Source organism: Raphanus sativus, chromosome 8 (genome assembly GCF_000801105.2).
Source record: "Raphanus sativus cultivar WK10039 chromosome 8, ASM80110v3, whole genome shotgun sequence".
NCBI classification, from domain to species: Eukaryota; Viridiplantae; Streptophyta; class Magnoliopsida; order Brassicales; family Brassicaceae; genus Raphanus; species Raphanus sativus.
The window spans coordinates 5274476-5297781 of record NC_079518.1 but is presented as its reverse complement, the minus strand read 5'-3'; the positions used below and the strand labels follow the sequence as shown (position 1 = coordinate 5297781).

At 38.0% G+C, this 23306-nt stretch overlaps 8 protein-coding genes, 1 long non-coding RNA gene and 2 other non-coding genes across 15 annotated transcripts in view; 5 read left to right on the top strand and 6 right to left on the bottom strand.

Annotated features, from left to right (window-relative positions):
- LOC108821772 (uncharacterized) overlaps positions 1 to 23306 on the top strand; it is a 102513-nt gene that overhangs the window by 66522 nt on the left and 12685 nt on the right. The gene's annotated exons all lie outside the window — the stretch shown is intronic.
- On the top strand, positions 2585 to 6680 carry LOC108823140 (WD repeat-containing protein PCN-like). The gene is made up of 11 exons (XM_018596413.2): positions 2585 to 2825; positions 2910 to 3029; positions 3105 to 3387; positions 3481 to 3544; positions 3639 to 3752; positions 3852 to 4014; positions 4258 to 4405; positions 4727 to 5307; positions 5394 to 5575; positions 5720 to 5980; positions 6067 to 6680. Exons 1-11 carry the CDS (start codon positions 2667 to 2669, stop codon positions 6380 to 6382), a joined length of 2391 nt encoding a protein of 796 aa, XP_018451915.1. The 5' UTR covers positions 2585 to 2666; the 3' UTR covers positions 6383 to 6680.
- Positions 6788 to 8654, top strand: LOC108822036 (uncharacterized). Its single transcript, XM_056991670.1, has one exon. The coding sequence runs from the start codon at positions 7346 to 7348 to the stop codon at positions 8558 to 8560; it is 1215 nt and encodes a 404-aa protein (XP_056847650.1). The 5' UTR covers positions 6788 to 7345; the 3' UTR covers positions 8561 to 8654.
- On the bottom strand, positions 8686 to 11622 carry LOC108822034 (protein NPGR1). 2 transcript variants are annotated; one of them, XM_056991667.1, is made up of 6 exons: positions 11572 to 11589; positions 11126 to 11377; positions 10749 to 11028; positions 9499 to 10679; positions 9277 to 9421; positions 8686 to 9186 (listed from the first exon to the last, which is right to left on the bottom strand). In XM_056991667.1, the coding sequence occupies exons 2-6, from the start codon at positions 11333 to 11335 to the stop codon at positions 8876 to 8878; spliced, it is 2127 nt and encodes a 708-aa protein (XP_056847647.1). In that variant the 5' UTR covers positions 11336 to 11377; positions 11572 to 11589; the 3' UTR covers positions 8686 to 8875. The 2 variants fall into 2 exon arrangements, with proteins under 2 accessions (XP_056847647.1, XP_018450548.1); XM_018595046.2 differs by having other exon boundaries at positions 11126 to 11622.
- Positions 12077 to 14002, bottom strand: LOC108822039 (adenine phosphoribosyltransferase 1, chloroplastic). Of its 3 annotated transcripts, none has more exons than XM_018595051.2 (6): positions 13750 to 14002; positions 13432 to 13545; positions 13221 to 13331; positions 12964 to 13056; positions 12524 to 12673; positions 12077 to 12399 (listed from the first exon to the last, which is right to left on the bottom strand). In XM_018595051.2, exons 1-6 carry the CDS (start codon positions 13889 to 13891, stop codon positions 12281 to 12283), a joined length of 729 nt encoding a protein of 242 aa, XP_018450553.1. In that variant the 5' UTR covers positions 13892 to 14002; the 3' UTR covers positions 12077 to 12280. The 3 variants fall into 3 exon arrangements, with proteins under 3 accessions (XP_018450553.1, XP_018450552.1, XP_056847652.1); XM_018595050.2 differs by having other exon boundaries at positions 13432 to 13548; positions 13750 to 13978; XM_056991672.1 differs by lacking the exon at positions 13750 to 14002 and adding an exon at positions 13645 to 13663.
- LOC108820671 (probable beta-1,4-xylosyltransferase IRX10) lies at positions 14502 to 16479 on the top strand. Its single transcript, XM_018593671.2, has 4 exons — positions 14502 to 14637; positions 14887 to 15275; positions 15464 to 15705; positions 15780 to 16479. The coding sequence occupies exons 1-4, from the start codon at positions 14544 to 14546 to the stop codon at positions 16291 to 16293; spliced, it is 1239 nt and encodes a 412-aa protein (XP_018449173.1). The 5' UTR covers positions 14502 to 14543; the 3' UTR covers positions 16294 to 16479.
- On the top strand, positions 18779 to 19575 carry LOC108822042 (uncharacterized). The gene is made up of 2 exons (XR_008937264.1): positions 18779 to 18980; positions 19250 to 19575. It is a non-coding gene; the product is annotated as an uncharacterized LOC108822042 (long non-coding RNA).
- Positions 19737 to 21229, bottom strand: LOC108822038 (putative F-box/kelch-repeat protein At1g27420). The gene is made up of 3 exons (XM_018595049.2): positions 20772 to 21229; positions 20436 to 20659; positions 19737 to 20350 (listed from the first exon to the last, which is right to left on the bottom strand). The coding sequence occupies exons 1-3, from the start codon at positions 21206 to 21208 to the stop codon at positions 19971 to 19973; spliced, it is 1041 nt and encodes a 346-aa protein (XP_018450551.1). The 5' UTR covers positions 21209 to 21229; the 3' UTR covers positions 19737 to 19970.
- On the bottom strand, positions 21505 to 23279 carry LOC108822040 (60S ribosomal protein L17-1). 2 transcript variants are annotated; one of them, XM_018595052.2, is made up of 7 exons: positions 23175 to 23279; positions 23045 to 23081; positions 22912 to 22952; positions 22094 to 22324; positions 21907 to 22009; positions 21757 to 21824; positions 21505 to 21667 (listed from the first exon to the last, which is right to left on the bottom strand). In XM_018595052.2, exons 1-7 carry the CDS (start codon positions 23262 to 23264, stop codon positions 21620 to 21622), a joined length of 618 nt encoding a protein of 205 aa, XP_018450554.2. In that variant the 5' UTR covers positions 23265 to 23279; the 3' UTR covers positions 21505 to 21619. The 2 variants fall into 2 exon arrangements, with proteins under 2 accessions (XP_018450554.2, XP_056847653.1); XM_056991673.1 differs by having other exon boundaries at positions 23168 to 23206.
- LOC130499302 (small nucleolar RNA snoR74) lies at positions 22438 to 22568 on the bottom strand. The gene has a single exon (XR_008938181.1). It is a non-coding gene; the product is annotated as a small nucleolar RNA snoR74 (small nucleolar RNA).
- On the bottom strand, positions 22724 to 22857 carry LOC130499303 (small nucleolar RNA snoR74). Its single transcript, XR_008938182.1, has one exon. It is a non-coding gene; the product is annotated as a small nucleolar RNA snoR74 (small nucleolar RNA).

The window sequence follows — 23306 nt, the reverse complement described above, 5'->3', positions numbered from 1 at the left end:
TGTTTATTACTGTATTAAATTTTTGAAAATACTAACATATTAAAAATATTTTTGATTTTGAAATCTCATACTTTATATCACTTTTTATACACTTATTTTTACTTATATTTTGCTTATATTTTCCATTTCTTTTCCATTATTTATATTTTTCATTACATATATTTTACTCATCTATACTATTTAAACATAAAAAAAATTACTTACAAAAAGTAATAATTGGATTAATATATTTATTGTTAGATTGAAATAAAAATAATATACTTTTTATTAAAATAATATGATAAATATAAGTTCGTTTTATTTTAATAGATATTTTTAGATTTTGGATAATTATTATTAATATTAATTTTAATAATTTATCTAATAAAAAAATTTATTTTTTATTTTGTGGTTAATTTATGTTTTATTCATTAGGGGTATAAATGATACTGACCACTCTAAATTTTTTATTTTACAATATACTTGTAGATTTTGGATAATTCTTATCATTATTAATTTTATTTATTTATGTAATCAAAAAAAATAAATTCGTTTTTATTTTGTAGGTAATTTATATATTTATTCATTAAGGATATAAACAATATTAGTCACTGCAATTTTTTATTTTAAAATATATTTTTAAATTTTGGATAATTCTTATCATTATTAATTTTAATCAGTTACCTAATCATAAAATTAAAATTCATTTTTATTTGTGGATAATTTATATGTTTACTAGTTTTGACCCCATGCTACGCATGGGAATATTATTTTGTTACAAAGAAAACCAAATTTCAGTTATATATAACTAAAGTTAGATGTATATGATATAACTTGATTATCTGACGAAGATGAATATATATAAACAAAACATTATGACAAATTTATTATTGACCGCAAACATTTAAATTAAATTAGATTTGCTTTAAAAATTGCATTCGGTTAATTAAAGATCCGAACTACACATCGATCACATAAGTTTTATAAGGAGAGAGCTTTACGATCATTTTTGCATGAGCATAAACGATCCCAGTTACAACTCGTCACCTTTTATGAAAACCCTATTGTGTGCCATGTCTACGTTTGCTTTCTTCCATCCTCCCCCTTTTTTCTCCTTTTCCCCCAAAGTCTATTTGCACTCAGCAATCCAAACAAAGAAATTGGAAGCGTAAAAAAATATTAATATTTTTTCTTAAAAAGAAATTTACATATTTGGAAGCAAATTTTTATGCAACATGTTATATTTAATTTTTTTTGTAAAAAAGCTTTCTTTAAAATAGAAATTACCTTAGTTTAAATAATTAAAAAAAAAAGAAAAGAAATTAAACATAAATGAAAAATATTCATTTTGTATTTGATAAACTTACTATATTTGATAGACTTGCATATTTTTTTGTAAGATAGTTGAATATGCTATGATATAAAATAGATTTGTGAAATAGTTGAACCAAACTATTGAATTGTAAATATCCAATTTGCATAATCAAAGTATATACTTTTTTCCTGGTAGTATTACTTTTTATTGTCTCCACATTTTCGAAATATGCATCACATCATTTAGTGTTAGATATTTCTTCAAGCATGTAAAGGTTACAAAAACAAAATAGAGTTTTGATTACAAAAAGAGAAGAATTTTTAATTATAAAAACAAAATAGAGTTCCTGAAGAGTAACATAAAAGGGACAATTGGAGAAAAACTAAGGATACCATTTGTTTTCAGAGTATGCATGGTTGTGCTCTTGTGCTCCATTGGTTGCAGAGAATGCTCACTTGTTTTTCTGTAGTTTAAGATTTTCTTCTGTTTGATTATCTATTGTCGTTCTTGCCCGCTTCTGTTTTTGCTGGATGCAGAAATATAACTGACAGAAAAATCCTTATATATTTCATTTTTGTCTTCTGTATCAGATTTTCAGATTTGGTAAAACAGATACAACCTGAGTTATTCGAAGGGAAACCTTGAATGCAAGCGAGCAACGCTTAATATACAGAGACACAATATAAAAGAGTGATATCAAAAAGACTGAGCAAGAAAAGAAATGAATTTGAGTAGTAGAGAAAATGTGTTTTCTTTTCTTTCTGCGTGTAGACTAATAAGAGGACAAATATAAATGATGGAGAAAGGTAGTTATCTAGAGACTGATGGTAACAGTGATAGTGGAGATGTTGGGGAGAGATGGATGAGCAAGTGTTGTGATCGTGTTTGCCTTTTATTTTATTTTTCTATTTTGTTTTTGTTGTTTTATAGATAATTTTTAATTTTATTTTATAAAAGAAAATAATTACCACTTGTCAAAATATTATTGGTATAGTGACTTGTGCTTTAGTATATAGGGATTCATCGAGAGTATAAACAATATTAATCATTCTAACTTTTAACGTGAGAGTTCCGTTACAAAAAATCACTTCGCAAATAATATTAGAGATGTAAGATCATTCAAAAAATTTGAATCCTCCTGAATGTTAAATGAATGTAGCGGCAATCACACACAAGCGTCAATAATCAAATTGGATCCCTCCCGTTAATACAATAATACCCACAAGTCTATAACCGGTTCAACCCAACCGTTTTAAACCGCCGCTCCTAACTTAAAACCCCTCGAAGAAAAAAAAACCCAAAACCCTAACTGCTTCCTCCTCTTTCCTCAGAGAGAAAACAGTTCGCCTCCCTCCTCCGTTTCGCTTCCACCATGTTTGAATACCGTTGCAACTCCATCAATTGGAAGCCATCTCCGTTAGTATCCCTCGCTACCAGCGCCGACGGCTCTCGAGTCGCCGCAGCTCGCGAAGACGGTTCTCTCGAGCTCTGGCTCGTCTCCCCTGGCTCTCTCTCCTGGCACTCTCAACTCGTATACCCCACCCCTCTTATTCCTCACTCTTTCGTCAAACACATTTCAAACTCGTTAAGTTGACTTTTTTTTTTGAACTTACAGATCATCCATGGAGATCCAAAATCGAGAATCTCGCACCTTGCCTGGGTAGGTGCCATGTTGTTTTCTTCGAGCATCGATGGCACAGTCTCAGAGTGGGATCTTTTCGACCTGAAGCAGAAGGTGAGTATCACTTTTATAAGTATAACATATTCTCTTGTTTACTCGTTTTTCTCATATCAAAATCTATCTGTGCAGGTTGTGTTAGACTCAATCGGAGTATCGATCTGGCAAATGGCTGTAGCACCTCCCTCCGCTGCTGAACCAGAAGGTACGGTGAAGAATGGATACTTGAGTGAGAAATCAGATGACGACGAGGGAGAAAGTGGGGTTGAAGATGATGATTCTGAGTTCGAGGAGAAATCAGAAGAGGTCCGTGATAGGCGTCTTGCAGTTGCGTGTGATGATGGCTGCGTGAGGATGTATTATGTATCTGAATCAGACAAGTTAACTTACTTTAGATCGTTGCCTCGTGTCAGTGGTGAGACTTTTTTTTTTCTTTCTCCCACTCGCCATTATTTTTGATTCTTTATTGTTGTGTCTGCTTAGAGATTTATGGACGTTATCTTTGTAGGCCGTGTTTTAAGTGTGACGTGGAGTCTGGATGCTCAGAGAATTTTCTCGGGCAGTAGTGATGGGTGAGGATATTTACTTTTGCTTTCGTAAGAGATGCATATTTGGTTGGAAAGAAAACCCTGAATGTTTTTTCGATTTGTCAACAACTCTTTGTAGGCTGATAAGATGCTGGGATGCTAACCTCTGTCATGAGGTATATAGAATTACAGTTGGACTTGGAGGACTGGGGAACGGGTCTGAGCTCTGTATTTGGTCTCTTCTTTCGTTGAGGTAAAGAACTAAAGATTACTATCGTTCTCATATGTTAGTTATGTCTTTCTTGTTCTGTTGCTGATGATCTTGTCTTCATTTGTTCGCTTCTTGTGTTAGATGTGGAGTTCTTGTCAGCGGAGATAGTACAGGAAGTGTTCAGTTTTGGGATAGCCAGCATGGAACCCTTTTGCAGTCGCACTCCAATCACAAGGGTGATGTCAATGCTCTTGCAGCTGCCCCTAGTCATAACCGTGTGTTTTCTGCTGGTGCCGATGGACAGGTAAATGATACTTACTTAACTTGTGTGTTTCTTCATGTCAACGTCAGTTAACACTTTATCTATCTTAAAGAGTGGTTTTCCTTTGACGAGATATGGAACTTCGATAAAGTAGAAACAAATAGTTCTACTTTACCAATTACAAGGTTTCAAAAGTCCTAATCACATATAGTTTTAACATAACATTAGATGTGTTGTTTGGTTGTTAGGTGTCAACTTTCTAATTTTCTCTTCATCCTTTTGTAGGTTATTCTATATAAGCTCGCTGGTGGTACATTTAAATCACAAGATTCGAAACCTTCTTCCACTAAGAAGTGGGATTACATCGGTTGTGTAAGGTCTCATACTCATGACATCAGAGCTCTAACTGTCGCAGTGCCAATTAGTTCAGAAGGTCAGTGGTGTCTTGAGTTATTTTACTTTTACCATTTGCAGCATAATTTTGCATTTAAATTCATGCTATGATATGTTGGATTTGAAGGACCGCAAACACAGAGACAAGCTCAAAAGCGTTTATTAGAAAAGAATCAGAAACTATACCACCAAATACGTTAAAGTCTTTCCCTTTGTTAAAACTGATAGTTTGTTCACCCGTAATTTTGTGATTATTCTCAAAGAGCTTGACCAAATGCTTATCAGAATATTGTTTTCTTGTATCTAGAAGCTGCCTATTCTTTTTGTTATTTTTTTGTTCTTAAAGTCCCACCTTTTGCAGGTTCTCTTCCAGACGGTAATGCAAAAGGAAAAAGTCGTAAACAGCGCAGAAAGGAGAAGCCGGGTGCTATCAGTTACCATAAATGGGCAGATGTGGGGGTTCCAGTGCTCATTTCAGCGGGTGATGATGCAAAGCTTTTTGCATACTCAGTTCAAGAGTTCACTAAGTTCCATCCACATGATATATGCCCTGCGCCTCAGAGAGTACCTATGCAGATGGTACATAATACAGTGTTCAATCAGACTTCTCTTCTCTTGGTTCAGGATTCTTGTTCTTTAGACATTCTTGGTATTCACATAAGCAGTGATTCTAGTGGGCGTGTCTCCACCAAGCCATTAGTTCGGGTTAAAAGTAAAGGTGGTAGAAAGATCATATGCAGTGCAATTTCTAACGCAGGATCGCTTTTTGCTTATTCTGACCAAATTCGCCCAAGTCTGTTTGAGTTGAAGAAAAATAAACTTGGAAAGAACCCATGGAGTCCCAACAGAAAGCGACTTCCCAATCTTCCATCTGCACATTCCGTGGTCTTCAGCCGTGACTGCTCTCGGCTGATAATAGCTGGGCACGATGGAAAGATATATGTATGTGCCAATTTCTTTTGCTAGTATCAAATTTTCTGTTACATGCTTAACCTTCTCCAACATCTTAACTCTATCTTGTTTTGCAGACCGTTGGGACTGATAGCATGGAGCTATTACACACCCTTACTCCACGTCAGGAGGCGCAGGAAGGTGAATCTCCTCCTCGTGAACCTCCAATTACAAAACTGTACACTAGCTCAGATGATCATTGGCTAGCTGCTATTAATTGCTTTGGGGACGTATACGTGTTCAACCTGGAAACACAGAGGTGAACATCTTCTAATCCTGATCTACTTGCAATTATTTGTTAGGGACTTATTCACAGTACTATATCTTCATATGGTTATGGCTTGCATATTCCCAAGCAGCGGCTTGTATGTTTTACTCATTCAGTCTCTAATTCTGATTGCAGGCAGCATTGGTTCATATCAAGGCTTGATGGTGCATCGGTTGCAGCCGCTGGTTTCCATCCCAGGGATAACAATGTGCTTGTGATCTCCACCTCTTCAAACCAGGTGTTTGCATTGGACGTGGAGGCTAGAGAGTTGGGCAAGTGGTCACTTCTTCAGACTCTTTGCTTGCCAAAGAGATACCAAGAGATTCCTGGTGAGGTCCTAGGGCTTTCATTCTCTCCATCGCCAAGCTCATCATCTGTTATCATCTACAGCTCCAGGTACTTTCTGATTTTATAGTAATGACAATTTTCACTACAAAAATCAAACAAAGCCCTACTAATCGTCACACTTGTTGCAAAAGCAGAGCAAAGTGTCTAATTGAGTTCGGGAAGCCGATGGAACAAGGCGAAGAGATGGATTTGTCTGAAAGGGTAGAAGATAGAGTTGCAGACATTGGTTTGAAGAAATTGGGGAATGGAACCCGGCGAAAACGTAGGTTCGAGGAGTATCAAAAAGAGAGTAAGAGGAATGAGCGAGAGGAGGTCGAAACTTCAAAGCACCCGGTTCTGTATTTAAAACATCTATCAAAGAATGCAATCTTGGTGGTAGAGAAACCATGGATGGAAGTTATCAAGAGTTTAGATTCACAGCCAGTTCACCGACATATATATGGGACATAAGGCAGGAGGTGGGGGAGAGAGAGAGGGGAAGCTCTTACTCTGAAGAAAGTTCCCTTTTAGGTTTTGACAGGAAAAGCGCAATAGAGATGTTGAAGAAAAGAATGTTGGCGAGGAAGTATACTTATTATATGCTTCCAAGAATTTTGTAAGAGCCTTAAATAGTCTTTTTTTTTGTTTGTTTGACTTTCAGACATTTCTCTTCCTCTAAGCTTGTTCGTGTCACTCCTTGAATATTGATCGAGTTCTATGATATCTAGCTCATGATTTTGTTATAATATTAAGACTTTTAATTTCAAAATAGACCCTGCTATTATGTGCCTGGTGGTATGAACAACACTTACCAATATTTGTACACAAACTTCAGCCCCGATTCTAATGTTTGAGGGATGGTTCTTGAAAGACTGAATAGACCTGGTGATATGATTAAAAACTAGCGGTGAGAAGAAGCTTCTTACGGGTATGAAGACTCGGTGTAGGAACATACCGTCTTGGTGTTGAGTTATAAAGGATTCCGACATTTTTATCCTTTCGAAAACGGAAGATTAGTATTTGTCGAGCAAAGCATAGGATGACATCATCAAAGACACGTAAGAGAAAAGAAACCCACTGGCGTCAATTAAGAGATCGACACGTGTATCCTCACCGTTGCATGAAGCAGACAGAAGCTGCAACCGCCTCGTGTTCCTCCCCAGAGACCAGTTACTTACACACACGTCCCTATAACATCTCGAACAACCAAAGACTCCAATTAAAATTTTCACAAAACCTCGAATATACATTGCATGTAGTAAAGAAGATAGGTGTAGGCACGCATGACGTCCAGCACCAACACGCTTTCCGGTGATAACCTCTGTGATTGGTGAACCGAACCACATCCCCACAACGTCTGTTTGCAAGAATGGCACATTAAACGTGTCCCTATCCCCAACTCTCTCTAACACGTACCCATCCTTTTCTCTCCATATGTCCTTCTTCCTTAATATTCGCCTCTCTCTATTGGCTATTAACTCTCCTTATTATAACCTTACCTCTCTTTGTTCTCCTCAACATCTATCGTCTTCTTGTAGTTTTCACGCCATGATAAAGATACTTAGCCCTCATAACTCGCACCATTCTCCCTCAACCACCACAACTCTTAAGACAGCGGAGATCTTGTCCAAATATAGACCCATTGCTCCTAAGCCCAGGACGACCCAAGCAAACGATGATAATGACTCTTCTTCTTCTTCTTGCATGTCTCACAAGATCAGCCAATCTCCTTACCTTCGTCAACTCTGGCCACAGCTTCAAGCTCGTCCTACTAGAACCCGCAAGCGAGGTAGAGGTGGTATGGGTCCAACGTCTCATCTTGCGTTGAAGAGGCCCAAGTCATTATCTGGTTCTACCACAAACACTTCCACTACTCCTACACAGCGGGTGCTTGGCCCTATTAAAACGCTGGCGTTTGAGGCTTTTACTCATGCTAGGTTACCTAATCTCGCACAAGTTGGCTACGCTTCGGAGAATGGTGGCTCTTCTGCTTTGGTGACTCTGCCTCTTTTTAAATGCTCTCCTCCTTTCTCCAAATGCATGGAGTCAGAGATAAAAGGAAAGGGACTTATTGATCTGAACAAGAGCGTAGAAGCTATACAAGAGAGAGACTTCTTGAAGCAACTACAAGAACCCATCACACCAACTACAACATCAGCCACAAGCAGAGTCATAGCACCGCAGCCCATAAGACCGGTTTCATCAAGGATCAACGTCACATGCATAAGCCCACTAAGCAACCCGTCTCTACCATCTCAAATCAGCAAGAAATCGCCACAAGAGGTTGAAGAAGAAGTTGAATCCGATGTGCTGCCTGCCATAATCTCCGATTCAAACAACAAGGTCAGGCTGGTGAACTCGGCATACAAGGAGATGATGGGACAGCCCGAGTGCTCGTGGCTAGATTCGATGGTGAGAGGGAAGAGGATATGTGGGGAAGTGATGATTCATTTCTGCGATTCCAAGATTCCAGAGGATAAAAGCTTTTCATGCTGGGTGAAGATAGAGTGGGTAAGAAAAGGTAAGGAGGAGATTGTGCAAGCGTTCTGCGATGTAATGAAACTTGACTGCGGTTCCAAGGATTATGTCTTTACGTGGAGGTTTCACACAACCAACAAAGAAACTTGTCAGTCAAGCTACAATGCTTAATTAGGTTTTGGAGTATGCGTGTTGCTCTGTTTAAGTAAATATCGTTTAGCGGTACTCTCTATTGTAAATACACTATGAAGAACAACAAGTTACTCCTTATTTATGAATGGTCTCATCTAAGGAAGTGCTTGTGACATTCATTCTAGGTAGATTTTGAGATAACCCGTTTTGTCTTATATAACATAACCATCCAACAAAGTTACAACTTCAAACTCTAATCATCCAAAAAAAGTTTGTCCTCAAGAACCGGCCACTCTGCAAGTTTGTTTAGAGCCTGAAGAAGATTTCACTTAGCTTTGCCTGAGTCCTTGCAAGTCAATTGAAACTCTGTACCGGAGCCGACAGCTCTAGTTCATATGCAGCTTGGTAAAACTCTGCAGCTTGCTGTGATAAGCCTTGCATTTTGGCAACATGTCCTAGCTTCATCCACGCGTCGTGACTTCTAGGGTCTAACCGTAAGGCGTTCATCAGAAAACTCTTGGCGGTTGCAAGTGTATCACCTCCAGATTTCATCATAACATCTGCTACAGAAACAATGCTGGGCACGTGGTCTGGATCTATCGAGAGCGACATGAAGAATGATATCAAAGCCTCTTCATGAAGTGATTTAGCTTCGAGACACAAACCTGTCCCAACGATATAAGCAAAAATGTATTGAGATTGTTACCAACGAGAGAGAAGTTAACTTTTTTTGAGTCCAGTTGTTTTCTCCATACCTGTTTCATTCCAGCCTCTGGGAGAATAAAAGCAGATGGATCTTGCCTTCTCCAGACATGTTTCTGCATCTGACCATGAACCTAGCTTTCCATAGACAGATGCCAGGTCTTGCCAAGCTTCCGTTTCATATTTCTTTAGCATAGTCTGGGAATATTAGCATTATTATAGTAGTCAGAGAGATCACAAACATTTTTCATTTATGACACACCTAAACTAGTTACCTCAGATTGTTCAGATTTATCCTGCCCCCGGATTACAGCCAGCACATTGCTGCATGTCTTCAACGCCTGCTTAGGTTGTTCTTGAGCCATCTGAAGCACAGCTTTCAGCTTCAGAAGGTCTAACTTTTCGATGTCACCAGCCTCTTCCATGGTAAAGTCCAGAATAGATTCAGCATCCTTGAGCCGTCTCTCCGCTGAAAGGACAGCAGCTAAGTGTTTCCATCCTCTAGTTGAAACTCCTCCCACCATACTAGAATACTCAACCGCGCCATCCAAAGCCGCCTGAAGGTTTCTTTGAAACGCATTCTCAACGCTTAAATTATATACAACATCCGGTTCCGGGTCACCCTTGGCCATCGCTGCAGCATTATTTAGAGAGTAGAGAGATTTCTTCTGAAGTAAAACCCGTTCAGAGTCTAGTTTTGAACTTCTCGCAGCGTTTCCATAGCATACACCAAGGAACCTGTGTGCTTGGCTCAAAAGATGCTCACTCTGATTATTTGCCAAGTCGAGGAGCTTTTGAGCAAAACTTATGCCGTCCCTCGAGTGTTTTGGATCTTCAGAACATAGCTTTGCTCCAAACAATAACCAAGAAGTCTGAGGTATCTGCTTCGATTCAGAAGGACCAAGAGCCAGCTTCAACAGATTGATGGCAGTTTCATCGATCCCTGCAGCACTATAACAGAGAGAGAGCAAATACCATCTCTCTCCTCGAGTATAAACACCCGGAAGAATCTTCTCCAGATAGCTCGCCAACACTTCAAACTCCCCAACAACCGAAAGAGCGTAAGCGAGATGATCCATGAGCTCAGCATCCCACCGTATCCCTCCAACCACCATCTTCTTCACGAGCAACATCAGCAACACAATCGCCTCCTCCATGCTCTCCTTGGGGCTCGCCTCAACAACGCTTCCGTAAAGCAAAACCAAAGCCAAAGACTTCTGCGTAACAGCTAACCTCTGGGGATCCAGATTCCACGGTCTGGATAAAGCACGGCGATAGGAAGCGACGGTCTCACGAAAGTCCCCAGCTTTGGTCCATAGCAAAGGAAGCAGCTCTAGCGCCTTGTGGAAAACCTCCTGAAGTTTGTCGAATCCTCCGCTGGTTCCTACTCGAGGCATGCCGCTTGGTAACGCGGATTCAACCATGTCCAGGATTAGTTTGCATTCCTCTGCAGCCTCTGGTTAAAAAACAATAACAATGTGAATAGATGTGCAATCCAAAGTTTCTGTATCTTTTAAGATTATACCTTTGGAAGAGCCGAGTTGGTCTAATGATCTGGCTTTAAGCAAGATAGCTTCAAGAAGCAAGCTGACGGAATGCATTGACATGGAGGTGGGAGGAGGAGGAGGAGGAGAAGCTCTGGAGCGTGGTGGTGGTTTGGAAGAAGGAGGAGTAGTTGTTGTGTGAAGAATGGATTTGATGATCCTGGGAGTTAAGATCTTAACGTCAATACCTTTGAAGACCTGAAGCGCTGCATCGAAGTTACCTCTCTGATACTCAAGTCTCCCTAGCAAAGCCCTAGCTTCCTAATAAGTAATAACACAAAATCAGGAACGAATCAATAGAGATGATTTTGAGTTTTTTTTTTTTTAATAATAAGATAAGAGAAAGGGAAACCAGCACCTCGTAGTTGAGGGAGAGAGCTTCTTTGAGAGTGGATTCAGCTTCGTCCACTTGAGACTCTTCGAGCTTTGAGTCCCAATCGGAGCCGCCTCCTCCTCGAGTTCTGGAAGAGGAAAGGCCACTAGCTGAGAAATCTCTGGTGGCTAGTGACTCCGGGGAGCCAGGCTGGTCGTCGAACCGGAACTGCTCGCCTGAGCAAGCACACAACATCTCTCTTCCTCCTCCTTCACAGATATGCGATTAATGGATTCACTAATAAGAGAAATTGAAATCAAAGCTGCGAGAGTGAAATCAACGAGATGAGGAAACGCGAATGGGAGCTTCAATGATAAACTCAGTAATTTGACTTAATTAAAAGAAAAAAGAAAAATGGAAGAATCAAAAAGAGAAGAGATCAGAAATCGAGGTTGTTTGTCATTTTCCACTGTGTTGTTCATATCACTCACTCTTTTAAGCAAAGCTTGCAGAGCCAGCCCAGCGCCTACCACGCTGTGTTTTCCCTTTTTTTTTTTCTTCTTTTTTAATCTTAATCTGAAATTTTGTTTTGGGTCCCATATGTATATGTTTCTAACTACACCATGATGTTTAATGAAAACATTCCCATAATCACACTTTTTTTAATAAGTACTACTATAAACATGATCTGAGATTATTAGGGAATCCTATTAAATAGTATATACAGACACACTTTATCACATCATCTTTTATTAAATATATAAACAACATGTTGATAAAAAAAACAACATTATCTGAGATTCTTTTTGGAATCCTATAAATACACACTTTTATTTATACATCATCTTTAATCCCACACCTATTTTTAATTTCAAAAATGGCGTACTTCTTCTCCACCATTACTCCGTTTTCTATTCTATAAAGAAATAAAACTAAACTTTATTATACTATCACTTGATTTTCAAAGAAAAAAATGTGAATAATGTAAATTGGAAATGCAATTAATTCGAACTTTATTTTGGATGGAAAACACACAATCAAATCCTGGCATGCGGGAATGCCACAACCTTTATAGTCCGAGCCAGTTATGATAAACTCACATTAAACCAAAGGAAGAACACAAAGAAAAGTCACATTTTTTTGATAAACTCCAATAAACCACCCTCCATTTTCCTTTTTCTAAAGGGGCTTTATTCTTGTTTAGGCAGCATCCGAGGTTACAAGAATAAATAGTGGCGCCTCTCCTAGTTTCTCCCTTCCCTTAAGCTCTGGTAACTCAATCACGCATGCACACTCCACTATCTCCACTCCTACCCGCTCTACAACACCAATAGTCAGCAGAGAAATAAATAAAAGAGTCAAGTTTAACTGTGAAACATTGTTTGTTATTTATTATTCAAGCAAATGCTGCTGCAGCGATATATAATATCTTGTTGTACTTACCAAGTAGTCGGATTGCAGCAGCGAGAGTCCCACCAGTGGCAATGAGGTCATCTATGACGATAGCACGTTCACCAGGCTCTACTGCACCTACATGCATCTCCATCGTGTCTGTTCCATACTCCAATGAATACTCCACAGATATAACTTCCCCTGTTAAAACAAACCACCAAATATCATTAGGAGAGCGATACTCAAAAGAAAAATGAACTAGCAAATGAGTAGACGATATATCGGTAGATAAAAAAACTCACCACCTTAGCTCGGAGTCCGAGATATAACGATAATTGTAAACTTAAGAAAACTAACAACTTCCTACCAAAAAATCTATTTGTCACATTTCAACAGACTAGAGAAGCTTATTTGACCAGGTTTACCAAAAGACCTTTGTAACTCAAACAGAAATAGAAAGGTGGACCTAGAGAGAGGAAAGGAAAAGGTACCAGGTAGCTTCTTGGGCTTCCTCATGGGTACAAACTTGGCACCAATAGCCAAGGCAATAGGAGGGCCAAAAATGAAACCTCTTGCTTCAACACCTGTGACCATTTTTTACAAGCCATTCATTTGCAAAATATGAGAAAACAAATAATCATCAACCAACCAATTCATTACATATAAAAAAAAAGGAATTGAGTCTTTCACATTCTAAAAGAACCTCATAAGTAATAATACTATAATAGGGTATGGATGAGTTAGTTACCTGCAACAACAGAAATGTCTTTGCCTTTGTATCGTTCAACAAAAATATCAATAGTATCCCTAAACGCCTCCGTGTCGAGAAGAAGCGTGGTTATGTCCTGAAACATGATCCCTGTCCAAAGTATCCAATCACAAAAAAAACAAAAAAAAAACAAAAACATTAAGAACGAATAACAGATCAAGATACTGAACTAGTTTGAACAAAGGTAGACCTGGTTTAGGGAAGTCAGGGATGACTCTAATGGAAGAGGCGATCTTAGGGATTCTCGGATCTTGCCCATCTTCTTTACCTGCTGGTGCCATTATTTCACTCTCCCGACTCGCTGCTGCTGAAAATAAACACACACACACACACAAAGGGAATCGGACAGAGCACAACCAAAAGGGACGAGCTCAGATGCAACACACAGTGATGTGAAAATGACCAATTTATCCAAAATGATCTTCACGCTCTGACGGAACTGTCCCCCGCTCAGCAAAATATCTATTAAAGGGAACAGAACAAGTTTTAAGAAAGTGGTGGGGTCTACCGCAGTTGAAGAGGCGGAGGGATGTGGTAGAAGTAGAACGATGGCTTGGGAGGCGGATCGAAGGAACACGGTGGCAGATAAGACTGTGGTTAAGGACAGGTGGAGGAAGACAAAGGTGATGAGAAGAAACTATTGATTGCATATTATTTGGGTTGATTGAGATCTTAAAACAAAGGAAGGTAAAGAGGGAGTAGTTGATTAACGCCGTGATCAACGCCTTTTCAACTCCACAATAAACACACCGGGCCTAACTCCTTCTTTTTTGTTTTATTCCTTTCACATACTATTAAACACACACATGTTCATCATTTTTCACAGTCAAATTTTTTCAACTTGAGAACAAACATACACCAATATTCAAATTTTACCAGTTTTTGTTTCGGGACGACTTTGGTTCTTCGGATCTGAGTAATTCTTCCACTGTGATTGTTATTCATGGTCAGGAATATAATAATGGGCCTATCGACGTTTATCTAGGCCCAATGGATATTTATTCTAACCATACTGGTACGCTCACCAGTTTCTATCTGGTCGTTGAATAGACAAGAACGTACATGACAAGCAAAAAAACATCTCTTACTTGTCTGCGACTTGAAGCTATTTCGTTTTCCATCCTTCTTCCCCCTTTCATTTTCAAACTCGCTTCTTATTTAAAATAAAAAAAGCCCTTAAAACCTAATGTCGAAGTTAACTCGTCAACCACTTCCCCCCATGACCTCTCAACTATACTCTTTTCCTTAAATACATTCTCTTCCTTCTCCTCTCTCGAATCCCACCACACTTCTCCGTCCGGTATGATGACTCGATCTTCCCTCTCCATCATTCTTTTCTTTCTCTTATTCTCTGCTTCTAACGCTGAGCATAATGCTCGGACCGAGCGAATCTCAGGTAATCTAGTGTTTGCATATTTATCACCTTCTCCACAAAACTAGTGTACATTTGTCGTGGCCAAATAATGTTCTTCAGTTCTTGTTCGAGTTAGACATTTAAAATGTTTTCATAGTGTCATACACTCAAATAAAAATTGAAGTTGTGTTTTGATTCTCATATAAATTTTTCATAATATACTCTAATATCTCAAATAAATATATATAAATGTATAATTTGATTTGCTTAAGAAGTTGGGTAAAAACGCAGGAAGTGCTGGTGATGTATTGGAGGATAATCCAGTGGGGAGGCTTAAGGTTTATGTATACGATCTCCCAAGCAAGTACAACAAGAAGTTACTCCAAAAGGACCCTCGTTGTCTTACCCACATGTTTGCCGCCGAGATTTTCATGCACAGATTCCTCTTGTCTAGTCCTGTCCGAACGCGTAACCCCGACGAAGCTGATTGGTTTTACGCTCCCATTTACCCTACTTGCGATCTAACTCCCACCGGACTACCACTGCCTTTTAAATCTCCGCGTATGATGAGAAGCGCCATTCAACTAATCTCATCAAACTGGCCTTACTGGAATCGGACAGAAGGTGCTGATCACTTCTTTGTCGTCCCACATGACTTTGGTGCTTGCTTCCATTATCAGGTAGTGATTGTTGTTCATGAATAGCTCCCTATAACTGATCTAGTAACGATAATATTGTTTATTTTAGTTCTTGTATCATCGCTTAAATAAATGCCTCTGCTTATATATGAGTTTATTGCATAGAATTGTAGAGTAGTCTAATTAATGAATTGTGTTCAAAATTAAACATTTAGTTTGACATTAAACAGGAGGAAAAAGCCATTAAAAGAGGGATTCTTCCACTACTCCAGCGTGCCACACTGGTTCAGACATTTGGACAGAGGAACCATGTGTGCTTAGACCAAGGCTCAATCACTATTCCACCTTTTGCACCACCACAAAAGATGCAGGCACATCTTATTCCTCCAGAAATTCCACGTTCTATCTTTGTCTACTTCCGCGGTCTGTTCTACGATGTCAACAACGACCCTGAAGGTGGCTATTATGCAAGGTACATCTTTTCTAGACTAGTAAATAGGATCAAACTGTTTTGGAATATGCTGAATGAGTTTGGTCTTTGTATAGAGGCGCAAGAGCAGCTGTATGGGAGAACTTCAAGAACAACCCTCTGTTCGACATCTCAACAGACCACCCGACAACATACTACGAAGACATGCAAAGATCCATCTTCTGTCTATGTCCTCTAGGATGGGCTCCGTGGAGCCCGAGGCTAGTCGAAGCGGTTGTGTTTGGGTGCATTCCAGTTATCATAGCGGACGACATAGTACTGCCTTTCGCAGATGCTATCCCCTGGGAAGAGATAGGAGTCTTTGTTGCGGAAAAAGATGTCCCCGAGCTAGACACGATCCTGACCTCGATACCAACAGAAGTGATCCTCAGGAAACAGAGACTCCTCGCGAATCCTTCGATGAAACGAGCCATGCTGTTTCCTCAACCGGCGCAACCGGGGGACGCGTTCCATCAGATACTAAACGGGTTAGCTAGGAAGTTACCTCACGATGGAAGCGTATACTTGAGGGAAGGTGAGAAGGTACTGAACTGGACCGCTGGTCCTGTCAGTGACCTTAAACCTTGGTAAAAACTCAGAAGGCGTTGTATGTTTGAGATAAAGAGCATATGTTGTTTCTGCTTCTACGTACAAGAAAAAAACAGTAGTGCTCCCCTTCTCTGGTGAATTATTTTTGTAGATCAAAACAGTATGTACACCTTTTTGTGGATTATACTACTCTTCCTGTCTTCGCAATTTCACATTGTTGACTCTTAATGTCCGGGTATTTTTTTTTTGTTTTTTCAATATAAAGATTGATAATTCTTCGTTTTAATTATATAAACTGTGATATGATCAAATTTAAAATGTGTCACAACCGTTTTATGTTTGTAAACTAGGTGTTTTGCCCGCATTTGCGGGCTTAAAATTTTTTAAAAATTTATAAATATTAAATACCATTAGAATAATTTTTCAAAAATTTATAAATTTTCAAAAACCATTAGCATAAATTGTTTTCATGCATTTGGCAGCATAAAAAAACTTTACTTATATAAAGCATGAAAAATATAAAGCATGAAAAAAACAATTTCAGATATCTTAGATAGTTTTTCTTGTGTCAGCATTTATTTTATAGTTAATCACTTACGGATAATGAAATAATAAACCAACAATATAAAATGTGGATGCACCAAATATACATTTCTTATATCAATTAATATTTAGTATCAATCTGAAACATATACCAAAAATGAGTCTTTAATAAAAAAAACACCAAAATGAGAATCAACCAATATATATCCAAAAATTAAGCAATCATAAATAAGATCATATATCTTGAATAAGATGATTTAATATTGTGATTGTCTTAAATCACATGTTTAATTAAAATATAAAATAAGTAAAATTATTAATTATATTTATTAAGCATATGATAAATAAACAAAATTACCTAAAACAATGGAAAATATGACAAATAAGTAAAATTACTTAAAATTTTACTGAAAACATCAAAATAAGAATTTCAAAATAATTATAAATAAGATGATATATCCTAAATAAGATGTTATAATATTGTGATTATCTTAAATCACATGTTTAATTAAAATTATTAAAAATAAGCAAAACTATTAATTATAATTATTAAGCATATAATAAATAAATAAAATTACCTAAAACTATGGAAAACATGACAAATAAGCAAAATTACCTAAAATCATGGAATACATGACAACTAAGCAAATTTACTTCTCAAATAATAGTATAGATAAGTTAAACAATAGTTTTATCCAGTGTTTTGAAATCTAACCCGGATCCGCGGTTGAACCGGAAAACCCGGTGACCCAAAATAAATTCGGGTTGGATTTAGTAAAAAACCCGCAAAAATCCGCTCAAACCCACTAAAACCCAAAGTTCGGTACCGGTTGAACCAATAGATAATTTTTTTTAGTTGTATATCAAATGAAAATAAAAATATAAAAAATTAAGTTAAGTATTCTAAATGTTTATTAAACATAAAATATATACATATCCAAACTATTATTTTATATTTTAAAGATATTTAGAAAGTAGCAACTTTAGTTTTATATATTTTTATTTTTTTATTTTATTAGCTAATATATTATTATTGATTTATTAATATGCGGTTCACCCGCGGTTTACCTGCGGTCGACTCAATGACCCGGTAATCCGGTAAATCGTCTGGTTTAGTGTCCGGATCAGTTTTCAAAATATTGTTATCCAAAATTCTTACTTGGGCTATTATATAATTTTAAAGATTTATATTTTATATAAAATATTGCTAAACATAAAAACTGGCCAATAATATTTTTGATTAAGTCTTAATTATCCTCGTGTAGTTACAAAATTTCACTCTCTAATATCAACTTATTAAAATTATTGCAGACTTTAATTTGTGGTATTGATATTAAAAAGTTTATGAAATTTGAATTTGATTATATAAAAACATAATTCATTTAATTAGTTAGCAAGTTCATTTAAATGTTTAAATAGGCCCACAAAATCGAAAGACATTAGTGTCATTAATAATTTTTTTAGTTTGTTCATATCATTAAAGATATTTTTGGAAAATTTAAAACATTTATCAAGTGCATAATTTGGGAATGATTATGATTTAATGGTATTGATAATTCAAAAGGCAAAAAGTTTAATTAAGGATAAAAAATCAACAAATCTCGATCACTAACAATGGACTTAAGAATGAAAGAATCAGAGGCTCTGTTGGTGTTCAAAATGATATGTTTGGTAACAACTTATATACACTGCCTAAAAATACAAATATTAAAACTTATAAAAACTTATAAAAAATAAAAAATGATTAAATATAATATAAATTTTCATAGTACAATCAGCTTAAAATATTTAATAAATTTAAAAGTTGTATAATAATGTGAAAATAACTTATATTTTAAAACAAAAATATTTCGAAAATAACATACCGATTATTATATTATGAATTTAGCAAATTGGGTAAGGTATGTAAATATAAATGGGCCGCAGAGTCTACTAAGAAATGGGCTGATAAGAAGGAAAAGCTGAAAGTAATCAAAGACCCTTTGCTTGTCTTATTCTGGAGATCGAGCCGAGCGAGCTAGAGAGAAAGAGAAAGAGAAGGAGAGGCGGCGATGGGAGCGTTTTGGGGAACTAGGGTGATGGAAATAGTGAAGAAGCACGATTCAGGTGGTCTCATTTGGAAGAGAATCAAGCTTACCTCTACTCGTAAAGCCAATGCTAAAACCCGCCTCCGTCGCGTTTGGCAGGTAACTCTCTCTCTCTCCCCTCCTTCTCCAATTCTTTTTTAAGGGTTTATGGGTTTGGCAGATTTTATAGATCACGTTCTCCAACTTTCTAGGCAAAGGATAGATTATCACTGTGTTTATTTATTGATCAAATAGATTCAGTTCATTATTTATGAGTTTATTGCAAAATGTTTGAGAGTTGTGTTCAGTTTATGTGATGTGGTTTCCTCAGATTTGGTGTTTTTTTAACACAAGAGTAGTTTTTAATAGTTTTGAGGGTTCTCTTGCAGAATGAGGCTGTTCTAAAGGCGTGCGGGACATCAGATGCATCAATTTCTCCGGGAGTTAGTAGCAACACAGAAGCCTGTGCCAGTGCTGCGAAAAAATGAGTGAGAAGGAGGATGAAGAAGCTACAAACATGGTCGTTACTGTAGTGATATTTGAACTTTGTGGTGTTACTTGTTAGGTTATATTGGTTTTAAACATGTTGAATCTGCAACAAGAAGAGACTTTTGTGTTGTTATTGTGATCAAGAAAACAATTGGTCGGTCAGCTACTCAAAAATACGTCTTGGTCATTGCTACACCAACTTAATCAATCCTTATCCTTGTTGCTATTTTGTTATGTTTACACTTGAGGAATTAAACACAGCCGGGGGCTAGCCAAGTGTTTGCAGTGATAAGTGTCCTTCAGTAGCTTATTAGTGTTAATCTAATCATTTGATATGGTGTCATGTCACTGGTTTTCTTATTTATCAAGGTTTGGTTATAAGTTGGGAAACAGACAACTTGCATTAAAACAAGTTTATGAGAATATACAAACCACAAATATATGAATCATAGACAAAGTTGAGGGCCAAACAGACAAATCACACAGCCCCAAAGCTTTGTTACACTTGCACACAAAGTTGAAGAATTGGTTTGCATTTTGGGCCAAACACGCAATAGCTCACAGCACAAAACGTTACACGCACTTTGCAAAAGAATGAAGTCAACAAATAAAGGGGAAAAATCAGAAGTTGATGAGAACGCTGGTCAAGTGAGAAGCAGATGGTTTAATCTGATCACAGACTCTCCACTTGGAACCATCCTCTTTATCAATGTCATACATTAAGGTCTCGTGTCCACAAACCCGTGAAAACAGCAGAACCTTATTGTTCCATTCCCCTAGTCTGAACCAGAAACCACCCGCTCTCGGAGGCACACCCACCGAGCTCCACGAATTCTCCTCTGGATCAAACACTCCCAGACGTCCCGGCATGTTCCTGTCCATGAAATACACTTTGTTCCTAACAACAGTGTAGGAGTAGACAGAGATTGATTGCTCCGAGTCTAACTCTTTCCATGTCTCCGTTTCGGGGTCATATATGTCAATGAACCTCGATCCATTGCCTGAAAAAAAATCATCATCAATTATGTAAGAAAAAAAAAACTCAGTTCAACCAATTTGCAGTGGAATCTATATATGTCCTCCCACCTACAGCAAAAAGTTTGGACTTGAAGGAGAATGCGAAACCACGCCAGACCGGGCGGTTTGGGCAATCCATGAGGCTCCATTGGTTAGTTTCCGGGTTGTATACTTCCGAGTTGGAAAGGCTATAAGCATCAGTGGAATAGCCTCTGATCACATACAAAAGGCCATTCACTACAGCGAACGCAAAGTTGTAACGCGGTATGTTCATGCCCGCCAGTTTCCTCCACCTGTCGAAAATATATCAATCCGACAGAGAAGAAAATCAGAACAAAAACATTTTCACTTTTGGTCGGAATTCAGACAAAAAGAGAGAATCAAGAATATATATTGATCAGAGACCTGTTGGATGCAGGATCAAACTCATACACATCTGCAGAAGCAGAGACGATCGTGCTATTGATCGAGGACGATCCCTCGACCTCCGTGTAACCACCGACGAACACGATCTTCTTCCCGCCGTCGAGCACCGCGACGCCGAAACCGCGTCTCAGAGGCCCGGGGACGGGAGGGATCTGTCCGAGTTTGTTACCGGAGGCGTCGAAGACTTCCCAGTAGACGTCTCTCCCGCACTCGCTTTCCATCAGGACGCACATGAACTCCTCCACCGTTCCGGTCAACTCTCTGACGGATGCGAAATGCTCGCTCCTGAGGAATGTCCTCCATCTCCGGCAGACCTGGGATACGGTGCGGAGGTTGGAGCGCGGAGTCCGCGAGAGGCAGAGCTCCGCCGCGTCGTCCGTTAAGCCGGGGATTAACGACGATGGAGACGAGTCCATTTTTAATTGTCCACCACGATTTGGATTTATCTTTTATTACATGATTAGTTATGTTCAAAAGTCGTTACATAAATAAACCGAAATAATATTAGAAATTAAAATTATTACGATAACATTCATTGACCAAGTATAATACCAGGATCTTGTTAAACTAAACATATAGATTAGACTGTTTACTTTTCGAAGAAAGTGACGGGTCAATTTATAAGCTTTACCATTAACAATTAAATTCAATTAGCATTAATTGGTAATTTATTTTTATCTAATTTACTTCCAAGGCAAATTAAAGCTCCGGAGATCCAGAAACCAATCATTTTTTTAGTCCTTCAATTTTTGGTTACTTGTCTTAACGAAGGAGTGAACAAAAATGTATCAAGCGTTGTGACAATGATAACTACTGTCTATAGAGGCTCAAGACGAGGTTCCCTTCTTTGACTTCGCTGCCAACTGAGTCTCCGGCTGCAATGTGGTTATGAGAAGAAGAATTAACAATGATGATTGGTGAAAAAAAAACAGGATTACAAGGAGATGTGGAGAAATTTAATTACCTCTTTCTTCACAGGCTCCTCTTTCTCTGAAAGAATCAATTCGATGTGGCATGGGTTTGACATGTAAGCTGCAAAAAGGGATTGAATTGGATCAGCATGTGTGGAGAAACCCCAAGTTGACAGAGAGATAGTAGGCATTTTAGTTCTTACGGTTGATTCTTCCATGAGCACGGTATGTTCTACGCCTCTGTTTTGCTGCTTGGTTCACTTGGATGTGAGATATGAAAAGAGCATCCACATCCAAACCTTTGACCTGATTTACAATCATTATATAGTCTTTTAGTAACTGAACGGAAGCTCCAAATTAAACAGTAGTGTGAAGTTACTGAAAAATCACCTCGGCGTTGCTCTCAGCATTCTTGAGAAGATCAAGAACGAACTGAGCAGATTTAGCAGGCCAACGACCTTGACCGTTTGAATGTCTATTCTTTGCCTGAGCAGTACGTCCAACACCACGACAGAAACGAGTGAAGGGGATCGCTTGCTTGTGTGCAATCACATCTTCCAAGTATCTTTTCGCCTTGTTCAACGATAGCTTTCTTATGGCATGCGCTGTCTCCCTAGTGTTCTGTTCACAATTAACAACTTCTTTAAGTAGCCATTTTTTTCACAAATCAGAATCACTAACGTTATATTGTATAAGCTTTTAGAAAGTAACAAGCTGTTTTAAAATCCAAGTTGAAATGTACCATCATGAACTGAACCCATCAGATATAAGAAAAAACGTAGGTTCACCCAAACACGATGACCAATTTGATTTTCCTGACATTTACGTGAGGTCTGCTATGTACAAAACAGAGCCCTGCTTTTTGTTAATCAGGTTTGCCATAACTACAAGAGAAACCCTAATCTGATTCATTTCCCAGATCCAATATGCTTATTTTATAAAGAAATGTTTGCTATTTGCAACTGAAAGGTAATGAAAAACACGGACTAGTCTACAATACAGAAGGAACACAAAGCTATACAATGTACCATCATGAACTGAACCCATCAGATATTAATAAGAAACGCAGGTTCACCCAAACACGATGACCAATTCGATTTCCCTGACATTTACGTGAACTCTGTTACGTAAAAAAAACAGAGCCCTGCTTTTTGTTAATCAGGTTTTGTCCTAACTACAAGCGTATCTTTCAGACAAAGTAATTTTACCTTGAAGTGGACCCTGAGATCGGCTCCCCTTGCCTTGCAAGCTACACAAAACATACACATTTTAACTCAATATCTCTACAGATACACAATAACACAGTAAAGCTAGATAAAGAATCAAATAAAGTGTTCTCACATTTGGTGGTGTTGTCTGGTTCTTGTGAGTACTTCACCTGAAGAATAAAAAAATTAAGAATACGAATAAATAAGCACGGAAGCACACACTATAAGCGAGATTCAATAGCTACTGAGCTCGAACCATATACCATTGCGGCCTCAGAGAAGATCTGATGGACAAGAAGAGACTTGGTGTTGATGGAGATAGTTTTAAGTTTTATATATAAAGGGGGACACATGAAACCCTAAACGGCGGATGCGTGATTGATATGGGCCTTTGT